The 18,020-nt window shown below is 40.5% G+C and overlaps 3 protein-coding genes across 3 annotated transcripts; 1 reads left to right on the forward strand and 2 right to left on the reverse strand.

Moving 5' to 3' along the window:
- Nucleotides 1–223: 223 nt before the first annotated feature.
- lmod2b (leiomodin 2 (cardiac) b) lies at nucleotides 224–5,989 on the reverse strand. The gene is made up of 6 exons (XM_026326504.1): nucleotides 5,375–5,989; nucleotides 4,667–5,113; nucleotides 4,005–4,265; nucleotides 3,672–3,884; nucleotides 3,099–3,551; nucleotides 224–2,007 (listed from the first exon to the last, which is right to left on the reverse strand). The coding sequence occupies exons 1-6, from the start codon at nucleotides 5,648–5,650 to the stop codon at nucleotides 1,981–1,983; spliced, it is 1,677 nt and encodes a 558-aa protein (XP_026182289.1). The 5' UTR covers nucleotides 5,651–5,989; the 3' UTR covers nucleotides 224–1,980.
- A 698-nt stretch (nucleotides 5,990–6,687) lies between these two features.
- Nucleotides 6,688–11,616, reverse strand: asb15b (ankyrin repeat and SOCS box containing 15b). Its single transcript, XM_026326990.1, has 14 exons — nucleotides 11,556–11,616; nucleotides 11,118–11,226; nucleotides 10,876–10,928; nucleotides 10,548–10,679; nucleotides 10,279–10,437; nucleotides 9,923–10,029; nucleotides 9,663–9,801; nucleotides 9,377–9,548; nucleotides 8,759–8,919; nucleotides 8,111–8,255; nucleotides 7,861–8,016; nucleotides 7,672–7,774; nucleotides 7,411–7,564; nucleotides 6,688–7,312 (listed from the first exon to the last, which is right to left on the reverse strand). The coding sequence occupies exons 2-14, from the start codon at nucleotides 11,222–11,224 to the stop codon at nucleotides 7,143–7,145; spliced, it is 1,758 nt and encodes a 585-aa protein (XP_026182775.1). The 5' UTR covers nucleotides 11,225–11,226; nucleotides 11,556–11,616; the 3' UTR covers nucleotides 6,688–7,142.
- A 712-nt stretch (nucleotides 11,617–12,328) lies between these two features.
- LOC113142248 (uncharacterized) lies at nucleotides 12,329–17,028 on the forward strand. The gene is made up of 7 exons (XM_026327169.1): nucleotides 12,329–12,465; nucleotides 13,704–13,811; nucleotides 13,945–14,001; nucleotides 14,114–14,272; nucleotides 14,503–14,662; nucleotides 15,085–15,185; nucleotides 16,122–17,028. The coding sequence occupies exons 1-7, from the start codon at nucleotides 12,454–12,456 to the stop codon at nucleotides 16,281–16,283; spliced, it is 759 nt and encodes a 252-aa protein (XP_026182954.1). The 5' UTR covers nucleotides 12,329–12,453; the 3' UTR covers nucleotides 16,284–17,028.
- The last annotated feature ends 992 nt before the right edge of the window (nucleotides 17,029–18,020 follow it).

Here is an 18,020-nt window from a genome sequence, read left to right on the forward strand (position 1 = left end):
AAGAACTGACCTTGTAATTAAGTGGTAACACAATAATGACCACAACTCTATGCCTATATTGTTTATTTTTAGTTATCACCGCACTAACCCTGTGTCAGTTCTGTGCTGCAGAGCTTATGAGAGGGATTAGAGCAGGTATGGCACTTTCCACTAGCTACATGGATACAGTGCTTCCATAGAGACCCGCATCAACACACACAGAAAGACAAAGTTAACGCAAATGTGCAGCTAAATGTCTCTTCACAGATAAATTTATAAAAAGACATAAGAATAATCCCATGAATTTGTTACAGTGAGGCCAGATAACCTGCCAGTAGCTAAATAAAACATCACAAGTATTGAAGAATTTTCCTTAAAATGCACTTTAAGCTAAATTTGGCCTTTAAGCATGCAACAACTTACACAGTAGAACAGTTTTTATCTGTAAATCAGTAATACAGCATGGATATATTAGTAAGCACTGGTAAGGTCAAGGGTCCAGATTGTTGTGGAGCTTGGTGGCTTCAGGGATGTACTGTGACTTAGTGTAAAATGGAAACATGCAAACCCTGCATGCTTCATTTTATTGTGGTTGAGAGACTAGTATTGTGTTTCACTGTAGAATGTGAAAATTTCATTTATAGGCAGAAACTTTACATATAAGGATGATTTTTATGGAAAGATTCCCCTGTTGACAGTTTGACAGATATGGCAAAGTGCTGTTCTTGACTAAGGGAAGCTTTATTCTTATGACACTTTGCTAAAGGAATGCATTGTGCAGGCTGAGCTGCTCTACTAAGGCTATTGAGCTTGAGTTTAAGGATGAGGTTTCTTCTAAATGCTGTATACATGTACAATGTGCTGTACAACACTATAGCCTACCAGTACTAATGTTTTTGAAGGTCAGAACTGTTCACTAGCACTTGAAGACATTGACATGCAACCCTTCTGCACTATAATTTTATAATTCATATCCAAATTGCCTGTAATCTGGGAAATGTGTCCAATAATGTCTGGTAAACTTTGCCATAATGTAATTTGAGGTTTTCTCATTGTTGACACCCCTGAGCCCTTGACTGTGCTGTCTTTGAACAGCTGCACTATGGATTTAGGAGTCGGGCATCTCTCCCAAGACACACAAACAAACATAAGAACAGGATTAGAATGACCCAGTACTAACAGGTCACATTTCTCTCTGGGTCTTTTGCTTTCGCTCTCTTATCTATCACCCCCTTCTCACTTGTTCTTGTTCTATCCCTCAGGACCTGTCACCCCTGTCCTCTGTGTCCCACTTTAAAGGCACTGTGTAGTGCAGCTTTTAATAAGGTTTATATCTCATCCTGTGGTATTTGTTCAAAGTTTCTTCTGTGGTGTCAGTGGTACTAGTAGCGAGTGTTTATTTTTTTCCCTTCACTTATCATGCATTGTGAATTGTTGAAACGAAGTGCGCAAAAGCCTCTGCTTTAATACGTGCTAACTGTAGTGGGTGTATTGTGAATGTGGCAGAGTGGGAAAATGCATCAGTGGTGCTTGACCAGTAAACTGACTCACTGATCAAAACGGTGGCCGTGCGTGCCTCCTGTATTTCTGCGTAACAGCTTGACCCTTTTTTTTTCAAAATCATCCAATAAAGGATGAGAAAACAGGGAATATACTTTGATAAGTGGTACTGTAAACACCAAACGACTATATTTAGAAATGAACACAATATTCAACCAACAACAGATCATATTTACAATTTTACAATATAATAGGGAATTAGAAAACAGTAAACAGTTCAGTCAACTTATTCCAGCATGAAAATACAAATACCACTTTCTGTTATGATTGAACACAGTCAAAATGTAAAGCTGTTATCGCAGTGCAAGTTTCCAGAATATTTTGTTTTCCATGAGTAAGTATTTTTTCTCACCATGTGCCATCATCACTGTTGGTCACTCCACTGTCATCATCACGCAGGTTTCCACGGCAACGAATAGAGATCTTTTATTTCTGATGGTATTATCGTAGATAATGTGGGAGTTCCACCTGGAAAATGATATGTCAGTTTCAAGTGCAGGTCATAAAATATTTTAAGGAATTACTGCTTTAAAAAAACAAACATCTGATGAGATAAGATGAGTTGCAAAGTTAAAGCAAGTTAGAGAAATGGTTTTATTTTTTAGGAAAATGCTCTTGACAAGACTTAAATGATACAATTGATACCACTGTGTTTAGCACTATAGACAGTTACTAGTTAGTGTAGCTGAGCATAAACAGGGGGAGGCAGTTACTGGAAACCTGCATCATTGTCTTCCGTGGTATAAGAAATGAAGTATTACTTGGCTGTTTCGTTGAATGTGTGTTGTTTATGTGTGCTATGGTGTCATATCTGACTTTATCAGAGCTCCAGTGAAGAGCTTCTATAAATACCTGCACTAAGTGGCAAGTATTTCACAGCCAGGAGACCCCGCCATCTGAGGCCAGAGCTGATTTTCCACTCTAACAGTGTAACAAGCTGTGCTGAAGCGTCAGCCAAAGTAATGCTCTCGTCAGACAAAAAATGACGAGCACCTAAAGTCAGATCGCGAAAACGAGGTTTAGACGTCCTTGGTTTCTTTTACAGCAACAGTTCCCTCTTGTTTATTCATTTCTCTCATGTCTCTGTGTTCTGTGTCAGTTTATCTTCCTCTCTGGTATTATGACTGGTATTTTTGCTGGCGATATCTTGGCCTTTCTATACCTCTCTGTGTGAAACCATTGTGATCATACCACAGTGGTGACCAGTGGTGACTGGTGCAGTGTGGAGACAGAACATACCATGTCAGCCACAGAGATGACTCAGGCAGCATTGACTCTGTGTCTAAATTAACCTTGTTCAGTCTGCCTGCTGAAGGACTGCAGTTTTATTGTAGAGTTTATTGCTCAACTGCTAATGGAGGATGAATGTTTGTTTTGTTTATTTTTTTGCCAGTTTTCTCTTTCTAAATAATCCAGGCTCTGTCTGATACAGTATTTACGGGACAATACCATTAATAGTGGTGTTAGGATGGTTGGAAATGAAAATGATGATCAGATTTTAACCATCTGATATAAAAAATCATTTAAATGTCTCTGTTGCACAAACCCTTTCGACTTACCTGTCTCAGGTTGCGGATGCTGCTGCTGCGGATGGACTCCATCAGTTGGTCATGGGCTGATCTCATTGGCGTGGACGGCCTGCTGCCTTCCTCTCCTCTCTTCTCCACAGACACGGGCCTCAGCGCGTTCTTGAGCTCCTTCAGGATGCTGCTGGTCTCGTCTTTCCCTGACCCCTTCCCCTTCTTGGCTTTTTTCACTTTTGGCTTTGGGACTTTCTTGCTGCTTGCCTCGTGTGCTTTGATGACCTCGGCTATCATCCTGGTGGGCTTCTTCTTCTCCCGCTGTGGGGGAGGCGGTGGTGGAGGAGGTGGAGGAGGAGGAGGAGGTGGAGGGGGAGGAGGAGGTGGAGCAGGTGGAGTCTGTTTTTTAGCCAGGTTGCTCCGAGGCAGTTTGGGTGAGGACCAAGGAGAGCCCCTGGGTGAGTTATAGGGTGATGAAACCGGTGTACCTCTCTAGAGACAGAAACAGGGAAATACATGGATCACTGAAGAAAATATTAGCCTACAAGTATTCAAGACATTTACTCACTGAAAATTGCAGACATAACAACTAAGCAGAGTAAAGTTACATACCAGTGCAGTAGTTCGGGGGTTCGCAGCTCCCTCTGTTGCCCCCTGTTGGCCCTGCTGCTGCCTCTGTTCCTGCAGTCGTTTCTGTCTTTGGCGGTCCTGGTTTCTGGTGAGGATTCCTGTCATGCTCATTCTGGGACCTGGCAGGTTGAACTGGTAACCCAGCTTTATCAAGGTGTAGTTTTCCCTCAGAATCTTCACCATTTCCATCTCTACCTATAGACAGATTTAGATATTTACCTAAAGGTAAATTGTTTACCATATCATTGGTTGCACAGATAATGGGTTTATTTGATGAAAGGAAATAAGCAAAAGGGGGTGGAGGAGAGGACTAACCTGTCCTCCACACATGTGTCTCTGGTTGTGGAACCGAAGCTCAGTCAGGGTGTTGTTTCCTGGAAGCGCTTGAACCAGGGCCATGACGCCCTTCCCAGTCACATAGTTGGACTCTATATTCAGACTAATGATAGATGAGTTCTCTTTGAGCATCTTAGCGATGGCCAGAGCCACGGGATCATCAGCTCGGGTGTTCGCGAGGCTAAAGACTCGCACATGTGTGTTGGACCTCAGTGCTTCTGCAAATCTGATAAGGGTTTCCTAAGAAGTAAACAAGAACCTTTATGTTTTCCAGAACATATGAACACACATATATTGTAGAATATAATTTTACTTGTATTGCAGTAAAATAGTACAGTAGAAGTATGCTTTCTACTACATAACCACAAGTAAAATGTCTAAATATTTAAATGATGAATAAATATAGTAAAAAGCTAATGTACAGCTAATGTACTAATTTGGTGCAAACTGGAGACACTGAACACAAACATGTGTTCACAGGTTTTAATTAAAAACAATTGATAACTTCAGATTATTGATTTTATCACACCACGTTTTCACTGTATTAATACCTCACTTTGGCTAAGTAGGAAAAATCACATATTTTGACAAAAATTGAAAAATCTCTGTACTTTTTTGCCATGAATTGTCTGTTTTTGTACCTGTGAGATGTCGTCAATGTTGTTGAGATTAACCTCTGTGAGTTCAGGGTCATTATTAATAACTCGTTGCAGAGCTTCATCGACAACAGTTGGGTTTAAGGATGTGTTGGTGTCAGCAGGTGGAGGGGGAGGAGTCAATCTCATAGGCTCCACCCTCTGAGGTTTTAGTAGCTTTGTGGTGTCCGCCCATGATATCTGTTGACCACAATCCTTTGAGGGTTCAGGTTTTGATTCGCTTTCTTGTTCTTCCTCCTCTGAATCTTCTTCTTCTTCTTCTGTCACAGCTTCCTCCTCTTTGTCACTCTCAATTTCTTGTTCATCCTCATCGTCCTGTCCATCACTTTCTTCCTTACTTTCAGAGCTTTTCTGTTCTTTCTCATTTTCATCATCTTTTTCATCCTCTGCTTCACTGTGTCCTTCTGTCTCACACTCCTCCTGTTCTTCTTCCTGTATATTGAGAGTTATTCACTGTTTGAAATGTGGTATAGTCAAATATATAAAAAATGTGTATTTTATATATATATAGATATTTTAGATATTTTAGATATATATAGAATATATAGTAAAATATAGTAAAGCTAAATTAACAGATGGTTTTAAGTAATGTCTCTTCCCTCTGGGTCAACTTATATTTGTTAATTTATGCAGGGGCAAGTTAGATTTGCCTCTGGAATGCTAAGGAAATATAAACATATTGCCCACACTGACCGGTTTGGGGCTTCCTCCACCAATCTCATCCTCCAACAGTCTACGCGTCTCATTTTCCCAGTACTTCATGAGGGCCTCTCTGCTGAAGGTGCCTGTCGGGGTCTTGTCTGTCTGATCTCTCTGTCTGAGTCCTATGGGCACGTTGGCATCAGGGTCAATGTCTGCCAGCTCTTTTTCCAACTCAGCCAGCTCCTCTGGGCTGAGGGAAGCCAAAAGCTCATCCTCATCGACATCTTCATACTTACTCAGCTCTCGGCGGTAACCGAAACAACTCATGGCCCAAGCCTTTTTAGCGCAGTCCAGTTAGAATCAGTTCAACACGAAACAATCCGTTCTTGAGTCACATATGATCTAGGGTAGACCCAGGAATAAAGACTTGTGAGGATAGAGAGTGCAATAAAAGAGAAGTTCCACTCTAAGGCTACTACAGATCCAAGGACAGAAGGGGGTCATTGGAAATTCAGAGTCCAGTCTAGGAGATCCTTGGTGGTTAAAGTGGAAAGTTTGAGCCAGCTCTGCTCTGCCCCAACAAGTATGATATGAGGTTGAGAGTGTGTCTGTGTCCACTCCAGCTCTAATCTCCACAGCTGCTGTTTAGGCCTTAAAGAGAGGGATCAGAGGGGAACGTACCAAAGTGTGGGCCCCATGATGCAGCGTCTTTTTTGGGAGGCACTGCTCTGAGACAGAGCCACAAAAAGCATGTGAGCTCAGAGACTGTGTGGCTTGTCAGCGTTACAGTCTGTCACTAGGGCCTGAGTGGCTTTGTTCATGGCCAAAATAGACCAACAGCACCCAGCAGATACACAAACAAGAAAGATAAACCAAGACATTGTGTCTCTATCAGCAGAGACGTATCAGCACAGCCTCCGCTGGTAATGTCGGTTGATCTGGATGAATATAAATATCAATAACATGGCAGAGAAACATATGGAGGAAAGAGATATTTTCAATTAATTTGACCTTTTAAATAGATTACATATGTGTGAGGTCAACATTATTTAAGCAGACTGATCTGCAGTCATACTAAATCAAGTTTAGAAATGAAATCATGTTGAAGACCTAGTTGTTGCATGACAGGATTCTGTTGTTTTAACACTGTATATCTCACACACAAAAAGCTTTTATCGAAAATACCATTATTTATTATGAAATGTAAAACATTCAAAATGCATATTGACTATAGACAATCCAAACAAAAGCCGGGGCTCGAAGTGAAAACGTTGTTGTTCACCCACAGATGTGTTTTCACTTTAATTAGGCCTCTTCTCTGGACTGTGTGGGTGTGTATATATTGTGCTGAAGTGACATTCCTCTCTCAGGACAACCTACGCTTTAATCATCCCTAATGCTTAATGTATTCTTTGGTAACATCATTTATACAGGACATGCATTTTTCAGTTAATTAATGGCAAACATATCAAATTTTTGATGCTTGAAATGCAGCTGACTATATAAATCTATAGGTGCAATAGAAAGAAACCTAATATATTATCTAAGGTATAATATATTGTATTAGTTCAGGGATGGACTAGGGTTGATTTTCTGACATGCCAGTGTTCATTTAGACAAAGCAGATGAAATATTCCTGTTCTTTTTGTGATTTATAATGGAAACTATTCACAGGAGAGGTCAAACACAACAAGCAAAGAATTCTGACTCTTAACATATAAAACTTAACTCAATAAGTAGAAAATCTATTCCCATTGGCTAATTTTTAGGTATGACTGGTGCTTTTTCACTAACAGTGTTTTAGTCACGCTGTAACATGTCACATAGAGGAGAGGTTACGGTACAGGTCGTACTCTCTGTAGGTCAGGTAGTTTTTGAGTCTTGGAGGAAAAGGGACAGCCTCCATGGCGTCAGGGTCATTCAGAGTCCTGAGGTTCATGCGACCTCTGATTACCAGTCGACACAAGTGCTGCAGAGTCCGCGGTTTGCCTGGGGACAGAATTTAAAAAACATATATAATGTTTCATATGTAACGCTGCATTTTACTGTGCTTTTTTCTGTCCAAAGGAATTAGCTGGTAGCTTTACTCAGTATGTCAGAAATCTCCTCCCACTCAGGCCTCTTCTCCAGGATGCGTTTGAGGCTGGGACAGATATTGATGTGGCTCACGTAATCCAGGAGCATCCTAACCACGCTGCCAACCAGATGTGTCAGCCAGGACACTGACACAAATTCACAGAACTAAAAGAAACAGAAAAGTGTGATCACTATATTGTGACTGATGGGTAATTTACCTGTTTGTTGTTTTTCGCAGAGAAGTGCATGTGCGTGGCTGAATCAGCTCTTACTGAGATAACATTATGTTGACTGTAAATCCGGTAGGTTTGGTTGTGGAGATCTGCCCAGGTACTATTCATTTCCTCTTTGTTACCATGGCAACACAGGAAACACCTGCCAGGGTAACGGTTGCAGAGGTAAAAATTAAATACAGAGCTCTCTTTTTTTGAGTACAGTCGGTAGTAGGTAGGTAGACATACTTGTTAGCTTGATATCCACTGTTGAGCAGCAATCGCAGCATGATATGGTCCTTGAGGCAGTACTGCAGGGCTGTGGGGAAAACTGTGTTGCTGATCACTGTGAAGTAACAGTTCACCTCGGCTCCATAGGACAACAACAGCTGCACCAGCTCATATCTGAATAGAAAGATCAAAGGTTATTGTAACACAACCCTGCCACCAGCAGAGATTTACTATGAATGAAGAAACACACATATAATTCATCCCAGACCTCTCAGCTCGTATTGCGACCAGGATGCATCGCAGTGGGTCCAAGTCAGTTCTCGCTCCAGCTGCCAGCAACGTCTCAGCACAGGTCACATCGCCATTGGAAACAGCAAAGTACAGAGGGGTTTTTCTCAGGTCTCCGTAGTTCTCTTGCAATTTAGAAAAGATCAGAGGGCAAGTTCCTTAAAGCCACTTTATAGGTTCACATCTTAGGTCTATGATCAATTTGTTGTTAAAGTGGTTCCACTGTAATTGTATTTTAGTGTGTGTGACTTTTTGAAATTTTCAGCTAATGAGCTGTCTTCATTTTGAGATTTTTATGCCTTTGAGCAAGCATATACTGAACTTTATGCATGAGAGTTTACTGTAATTACTTCATGTCCATTCCAGCCATTATCCATAGCTGCTTCTTCCTATTTAGTGTCACAGGGATCTGTTGTGGCCTATCACAGCTCTCTCTGGGCAAAAGGCAGGGGCAGGAATCATCCTCACACACTCAACATGCAAACTCCACACAGAAAGGCCCCTGCCGGGTTTCAGACCAGGAACCTTCTTGCTGTGAGGCAACAATGCTAACCACTAATCCACCGTGCTGCCCTACTTTCATGTCTTTAAGGTATTTTACTTTCATGCACCTCCAGCTCTACTGTACCAGAGATGTGTGTGCCTAGCAGGGCATTGACGTTGTATCCTTTTTGCAAAAGCAATTCCAGACACTCAACCTGTCCCCCATCAGCTGCTGAGTGGACAGGGCTCTGGCCTGAGAGGCGGATGGCTTTCTTTGTAGTGATGGGGATCAGAGTCCTCAGGGCTCTACAGACAGAGGGGGAGAGTGGCAGATTAGAAAGAGGAAGAGTGTGATGGACAGAAAGTGGAAAAAACAAAATACTAGAAGATGAAAACAGGACATAGATAAAAATGTTCATTAGATTGTGGTTTGAGCTACAGTGTTATTCAGTGACAAGTGAAAAACAGCGATTAACAGAAGGCTCTTTGTGGGAATGACTACAGTGAAAACACTGCAGAGCTGTGAGGTGGAGGAAGAGACATGTTTCAGGCTACAGCTTGATCAATTTGGCTGCAACATAGGAGCAAAAGAATGCTAATTTATCAAGCGATTTCTTTGTCTGGAAAAGAATTATACTTTAAAAGATATTGTTTGTTACCGCTCTGGCATAAGAAAATTGCCATATCTAGGGCATGAAGATGAGCAGTTGCTCAACTGGTCATTGCAGCGTCACACAGTTTGAAATCATGAAGGTTAACCCACAGTATGTGTCCTTCGTATGCAGCTCTGTGGATGGGCAGCTGGCAGGCATAACTAGCCACATTTGGGTTGGCTCCATGCTCCAGGAGCAGCTTGACACAGTCCAGGTTTCCAGATCCTGTTGCATCATACAGGACTGTGTCTCCATTGCTGGCCTGAGCATTCACATCGCTCCCTAGTGGAGGGCAAGGAAAGCACAAACCAAGCTGATGAGCTGATGAGTAATTTGGCATTACAGCCTCATACACTGGTTTGGGTTTTTTTTTTAAACAACACTTGAGCATTTTACCATGCTGTATGAGTATGTCCAAAGCTTCAGTATTGCCATATTCAGCTGCAATCCCCAGAGGAGTCACGCCATGCCCATCTCGAGCATTGACTTTGGCACCATGTCGAAGCAGTAGCATCAGAATGGCTGCACAGCCCACCTGTGTGTAAAAGAGGGGAAACAAGGTAATAAAGAAAGTGACTGATGGGTAGTTTAGGGGAAGAAGAAAGGAAATGTGGACTCTCTCATGCTTTAGCCGCTATAAGTGCCACACTGTTCACCTTCGCAGCTTCATGGGTGGCCGTCCACTTGGTGAGGCACACCTGCTCCACAAAGGCCCCACCCATAATGAGGGTTAAAACTATGTCATATGAGTTCTGCCTCACAGCTGCAAAAGGTAGAAAATACAAGGTGGTGATGTGGTGTGTGAAGAATATAGACTGTCCAAAAATATCCATCTTTAACCTGAAAAACAAGCTTGTTTATTTGTGGTAAATGACCGATTTATGAATGAATTAGTGTTTTGATATATAATACATGCCACAAGTACTGAGTAACTCTGTTTATGAACTATTGTTAATGAGGGTTAGTAAGTGAGTAACTTGTCGTTTGTGTGCATTGTGTGTGCAGGTGCTACCGATGAGCAGAGGAGACTCGTTCATGCCGTTGGTGTTGTGTGGTGAAGCTCCATGCTGCAGCAGCATCCTGACATTTTCCACCAGGCCGGCCTCTGCTGCCAGAATCAGAGCTGTGTCCCCGTCCTCCGTCTGCTCCTCCAGGGTCAGGTCAGTGGATGCTGCAAAAACACAGTTAAGAGTATGTTAAAGTTGGACATATACACAGTTATACTGCAGGTGTTAGATGTTGTTTATCTTTCACCCCCAGCCTTCTGCACTGAGCTCTCACCCTGCAGCACCGCCTGTAAGAGCTCTGACTGTGGCTGTACGGCTGCTGCGTGCAGAGGCAGCCAGCCCTTCCTGTCATTCTCTCTGAAGGCAGACACACAACCTGACAGCTCCTGCAGCACACACACATCACCTGTGGACACCCACCCGAGACCCAGGACACAGACACAGAAGCATTTGTAATATTCATGGATAACAGTGAGGTCATGCACCTGCACACACAAAAACTAATTTATTTGTACTTCTACCTATTGCAACTTTACTCAGTATTGTCTATCAGTCCACATGCACATTTTATTGTTATAGAGGGAGACTATTAATAGCCTTACCTTTGTAAATGGCTGACATTATCTTCATAAACTCTCCACTGTTTGGTTCATTTCTAATGGGCCAAGGTTGAATGAAGTTTTAAATGAAAGATTTTTACTGCAAACTAGAACACTGTAAAGGAGCATTATAACAGAGTCAGATATACACCCCCACCCCCACCCCCACAGAGTGATATACACCCCCACTTATAACTGTTAACAGAATCATTTTGGACATGTGGACGAGTCAGACAGCCTCATACCTGCTTGCTTGTATTGAAAATGGCAGCTTGTAGGCATCTTGAATGCTCTCTCGAATGGCAAACTCAATTAGGTCCTCATTTATTCCTTCCTGCTCGTAGTCATCCATCTCTATATCAAAGGGCAAAAAGACAACCATGCATTTTCACATCTTTCCCTGACAATACTCTGCTTTGTTTTATCTGAATGATTTGTTGTAAGCAAAAAAAGAAAGTTCTGTCACATATGCAGGGAGTTTATATTGTGTTAAAGTCCCATCTGTCTGCACTTCAGTATGTTTAGTGCTGTAGACATGCAAGTTGTTTATCAGTAATGGTTGCAGGCACAGTTCAGGCTTGAAATGGTGCGTTATGTGAGCACGGTGGTATGAATCTGTCAAATCCGAGATTACACCAAAGAATTAAGTGGCATTTCATGTTAGTCATGTCAATCTTTCTCACCTGTTGATCTGAACGCGTGCCCTTGAGAGCTCCAGCCTGCAGCCTGTGTGTTTTTGTTTTGTGGGATCCTAAGCTGTCTGAGTTATATTTAAATATGACCTGCTTTAGATGACCTGACTCAGCTCAGGATATGCCTGTCATGTTTCGCTTCCAACTCCAGGGAACAAAGTAGTCCCTGGTTACAATACTGTGACTTCATTCAAATGAGGTAACTTTGTTATATGTAAAAAAAACACACACAGTTTACATATCTACAGATTAATCTCATTTGTAACAGACTGGAATTGATAGGATAATGGAAATCAATGCTAAATATGTAGCTAAAATTCTGCACATCTACTCACGTAATCAGTAAATCCAATAATAACAGAAGAGTAGTTTTCATCCAAAATAATAAAATAATAAAATAAATAATAAAAATCAAACATATAAATAGATCATAATAACAAAAATGATAAAATAATAAAACAAAGAATGTTTGAATATCTGAAATTTAGGGATCCAAACCCTCAATTTAATAAGCACCTCTCTCTTTATTTTCACTTTCTAAACAACAGCTTGGAGAATAACCTTGACATATTCTATGCGAAATATTCCCTCGAGTGAACAAGCACCCACTTATTCCTAACGAACAAATTGATACGTGGGAGTTTATGGAAAAAGTCTCAGACAGCGTCAGTGTGTGACAGTGACTCAGCCTGGAGGCGGCCTCTCTACCACGTCAAGAGACTTCACCAATCTGTCTGGAGGGAAAGCAGACTGCCAGCCCATCCTCAAGTTTCACTACACGCTTGGACATTACACACATACACACACACGTTGAGATGAGCTCTGTCTTTGAATTGAGTACACTGAATTTCATGCAGTGGATTTGAGCGACCTTGGATTCTTGCTCCATATGAGGGAGAAAGTAAGTTTAATTTTTCTATTTTTTGTGTGTTGTGCGTAAAATGATACACTGATGTTTTCGTTGTGCTTGTAGCTTATTTGTATTTAAAGTAAGAAATTTGAATATTTGCATACTCTTTCCCACTTACACTAAAATTCAATTGTAGAATTTTAGAAAGTGATCTCACTGTGTCTGCATTGTACTAAAGAGTGCCAAGTGTTGAAAAAAGTACAAATATTATTAATGTGGATTATAAATACTGCATTTAAATTATATTCTTGTATATTTAAAAATGGACCTCAGCAGTCAACACTAAAAATGCTCATAATGAAATTGGTGAATGCTGTATTTTGCTGTGTTGCACCCTGTTTAAGTGGCGAACACATGGACACAGTTTGTTTTCATTCAATATATTGAAAAGATAGTACAATATATTGAATAGGAACCACTCCATATTTTGAACAGGAACACAAGTCCTATAGTATATTCACATTGTTCTGCTGGATTTTACAAGAATGAAAATTCCTTTTAACCAAATGCATTTCTGACTGTCACACTGGCAACTCCAAAGTCTAGTATGCAGCTCATTTTGTGTTTGGTGTTTAAAGCTGTTACTCTTTAAGGTAGACAAGCATCATTACATCGTCCATTTCCTCCTGCACTGTAGCTGTGCTGAAGTGTTTTGTTTTTTAATGACAAATTGGTTAAAACACACCCACTGCTCATGGAATTTGTATTTTCAATTAGTGTCACAATTAACAAATATTTTTATTGTAATTTGATCTGCTGGTTATTTTCTTGACTTAATGTCATTCACAATTTCTGTACAATACAACATCTGAGGGTGATGTAGAATTTTTTTTTTTTTGTCTTCATAAAGGCTGAAAACCTAAAAATGAAATGAATTGTTATATGTTGTCATATGTGACAATGTTAAATAAAATTAACAAATCAAAATCCTAAAATTAACAAATTATTAAAATATTTACAGATCACAATGAGATTGTAAACTCAACCTGGGAAAAAAATGAATTTTGATTTGTATGGACGCAACAAATACTTTGACATAATCCTTTATATTTTTAACACCCTTTATGCTTAGGAAATGCATCATAACCATCTACCTGTCTGGGTAGAGAATGTTATTGTGCTGTCCAATACAATAATACAGACATACAGATACCCTTAAGCAATTAAAAATAAATACAGCAGATTTGATCAGATGTATAGACACACATTTTTCCTCGTTTGTTCTCCAGATCTTGAAATCACCTTGTCTCCTCTTGAGTCTGTTCACAAGTTTGAATCTCTGCTCTGGAAAATTTGGGACACCAATAACTGATGATGTGAGCAAGCTGTCATTATTGGTGAGATTACTGTTGCTACGGCCTCTGATATATACCACATACATATATATTGCTGCCATGTGATTCAATCTGTGCTCATCTATCAATGATAATGCATTGTACAAATCCTTCTCTGTCATTAATGTCATTGTAGAAGCAGAATATCCCATCTGATTATGAGATTCCTGTCAGTTATATTCCCAAAGAAGTGGTAGGTATGAAGTCATGAAAATAAAACTAATGAGAGACAATCAAGTAGAGATTATTCTTGGTTTTATGGTGAAATGAGGATGTTAACTGTTAGTTTTTTTCTGGATTTCCAGGCTGGCACGTGCTGGGTGGTTTTAAATATCTATCCTTTGGAGCAAAGCCTTCGGAAGCTGGCCAGCATGTTTGGTACCATTTCCTCCAACAAGGAAAACATAATTGTCTTCATTGCAATGCTGAAGAGTTTACGCTTCACTTTTGATCATGAGGAACTAGTAAGTAATCAGCAACTTCACCCATGCAATGCAAAGTAATTGAATATTGAACTAAGCTGTAAGCTTGTAGAGTGATATGTACAATCTGCCTTGAAGTATATGCGAGACGCGTTGCACAGCAGCCCAGTTTTGAGCATGAGTGCATAATGTTTTGCACATTCAGTGACTGTTTTGCACATTTAATTCCATAATTGAGTTATTTCAGGATTGCTTGTTGTGTGATCCCCCAGGAAACAGCGATGCAACTCTTCCAGTGTCACTACCAAGAAGGGAGCTTAATGTCTGGTCTTTACTTTGACTACATCAAAGACGTTTTACATAATGCCGCGCAAGGAACATCTGGCTTCTCATGCAAGCCACCACCCTGCCTTAATCCAGAACAAACACCAGGTACACCAGTCATTTGCACTTATAGCTTTTATTTTTAGTGGATGCCTAAAAAGCTCTAGCAGCTGAGTAGACTGATAGTGGGCATTTATTGATTTGGGGTCAAAGTCTCAGAGATGGGCTGGATTCAGATATTTAATCTTGAACACACTAAAAGGAACAATGTGCTGAAAGGTCAGTGCAGCTGCTTGTAAAAGCCACCTAACTAGGTTTGTGTGTTACTGAGCATCTCAATAAAGAACCAAAGTGAATATTTCTAAGAAATAAATAAGCAAATTAATGGGATTAATGGAATAACTGTAGCTACACCTGTGGCTGAGCTTGAGTCCGACCAGAATCCTCCCTTACTGGTTCAATAAATATCAAGGGGACTATCAGATTTAACTGTAATCAATAAAATTTCTAACAACACTTCCTTCTTTCAGGGGGTCAGGAAGAAGGTCGCACATCCAGCTGGTTGAAGAGAACACCTTTGCTTCTGGCTTTCATCCCCTTTGCAGCTTGTGTTGTTCTCATAGCATGTCTGGTAAATAAGTGAACCATTAACTTTCTCCATTCAACTCAGTTTATTAACTCCTTTTTGGTGAAACATGGAAATTCATTTCCAAAAAAGATTATTATTATTATTATTATAAAATGCAAGCTCGCTTACACACTGAACTACACTGCATGGATGTAAATGTATGTGCTGAACAGTAGCATGTTATCTCAAGCACTGCTGTCTCACAGTGCCGCTAGAATGGTTTAGTGTTGTTAAAAGTCCATCTTGGCAATTTTCCTGCTATTAAAAAAAAAAGGAAAACAAATAAAAGCTCCTTTTTACTGTGAGCATTGGAAAACAGTTGTTGCACCATTTAGGCTGATAATTGCATGTATGTATAAAAGGTCAATGATGGCATGAATGGCAGAAGGCATGAATAGTTACTATACCACAATGAGCACTTACTTCAATTTGTAACACTGGCCATTTCCACCATGGTCTTCCTGTTTCCGCCTCTTTAAGGATGAAAAATTCTGCTGAGAGCTATTTCATAATTAGTTATTCAGAAAGGATGGTGTCCTGGGTATATATTATAGACTCCATTCTCCCAATTATAGTGGGTTGCTTGTTTTTCATGATATTGCTCATTGTGAGAAACCTTATGTTAAGACTTATATTAAGCAAATGTCCATGGTAGTAAATTTTCCATCAAGTACTCTGACTCTTGTGCCTTTTGGTCTCCATGGACCAACCTAATAAAGCCTGCATGGTAATGTGCCCTTGTTTTAGTGAGCACTTCTTGTAAAGTCAACAACTGCTCATCAAATATTCAGCAGTACTTTGAGGCTTCGGTATAGCTCTAATGTAATGATGTCAGCTTTGGAGATTTATTATAGTTCATTTGTTCATCTTAGAAAATAGGATACGAGAAAAGAGTTTAGGCTGTGGGTGTGATTTTCTGTATTTCTTTTTTTATTGTAGGTCAAGTCTAGAGGGCGATTACCAGTGTGCACTGAAAATAGCCAAATGGCTCCTTCTGACATGATCCCAACTGTGTCTGTCTCCATCCCACTTCAAACACTCACCCACGCTGCTGACACTCAGCCAGCGAGCGAGATGATCCCTGAACATGAAAGTGGATGAAACATGATTAATAAGGCTGGAAACTCCAGACAGCGGTATAACAACTAACTGTCCAGGTTCTTCTGGCATTAACAGGAGCCTGCTGGATAAATGAGTGTGGTATTCTTTCTCATTCTTCCTCGGCTTTTGCTCATCTGAGTGCCAGGACCTGCACTCTGAGAGAAAACTCACCTGCTGTGAAAATGTGTGGCAAAATCCCCCAGGGCACTTCTAACACTTAACCACCCAAAGAGACTTTTTTTCTGACCAGAGGACGAACTTCCTACACAATGGCTGGTTAGCTGCCAAATAAGCTGGTGAAGTACAGTAATTGTCCAGTCTTGGACACCGTTTAACAGCATTTAGTTGGCCTGAGCAGACCACATCGATTTATTTTGTAACTCCTGCCGCTCTGAATTGGAGCCATTCAGGGTGTTCCCATGCTCTAGAGCCTGAAGCCTCAATTTATAATGATAAACACTGTATGGAGGAAATCATTTCATTCAGAGCTGGGACTCCTGTCGTCAACTTGTTGGCTGTGTTTCGGTGGTTGAAGAGACTTAATACAACACTCAACACACTGAATCCCCACCTGCTCCTGTATCCTGACTTCTACTTAAACGAATGAGGAGCATATGTAAAGATGTACAATATCTTTATTAAAACAATGCATCAGAAGTGAAAGGGTGATTGAAGAGGTTGCATTTGATCTACTGCTGCATATCTCTCACATGCTGTTGCTGAAGTTATTATGATCTGTCACAAATTGCGAACCTGCTAGTCACAAACAGCACGCCACACAGTTCAACAAGAGTCCTACTTTGTGTATCAAAGATCTGACCAGATGGCAGATAGCCATCGCCAGAGGCACTTTGAATCCCATCATTGTCTCTCAAAGCTGTTGCCCAGTGATCTATAGCTGCTGCTCGGCCACAGTGAGTGTGTTAGAGATTTTAATGTCTTATTCACTGAGTCAATCATGAGAGCATGACTCCCCGAGTGTGAGCGCTCTCGTACTCTATGTGTCAAAGAGAGGGAGCAAGAGACAGGACAGACAGGACGAGCAAAAGTGAGGGCGATAGAGATAGATGGATGGACGGATGAGCTCAGTGAGAAGCATAAGGAGGGCTTGTTCTCGTCACAAAAGAACTGGCCGTAGGCTGAAGGAAATGCCAGTTACAAACACGACTGATGTCGACAGATCCCTATGAATCAACAGACTAAGAATCTTTCCAGACCGCAGGCTATGTAGCCTCATCTGCAGAGGATGGTTAGTATTTCAATAACAATTTTCTGTATTCGAATGATTTACTTCCAAAACACATCAATGAATTATGGAAAGATATACCTTTATTAAAATGATCTGTTTTCTTTTGTAGACTAGATATACAATGTATGTACATATTTACTGTGTGCTTGGTGATTTGTATGATTTCATTTTTGCCTTTGTTTTCATTTTTGTATGTTGTTAAAATGAGTATTTGTACTGTACATGAAGTATTTAAGTTATTTTGTTACATGATAAACCACGTGACTGATATATCTGCTTTATTTCAAATTCTGGTTGGTGTTTCTCTTTTATTTGTCCTGACTTCTAATATTTTTCTGTATTTTCCATTTGTTTTGCTGAGCCTCCAGCATTATGGGTAATGACTTAGGACGGTTTCTCATCTAATTTTGCTTGGTATCTCATCTCATTTTGAAAACTCATCTGTTTTGGCTGGCAAAATGATAATGAATGCCACATGACCTACATTT

This window comes from Mastacembelus armatus, chromosome 23 (assembly GCF_900324485.2).
Source record: "Mastacembelus armatus chromosome 23, fMasArm1.2, whole genome shotgun sequence".
In the NCBI taxonomy this organism is placed as follows: domain Eukaryota; kingdom Metazoa; phylum Chordata; class Actinopteri; order Synbranchiformes; family Mastacembelidae; genus Mastacembelus; species Mastacembelus armatus.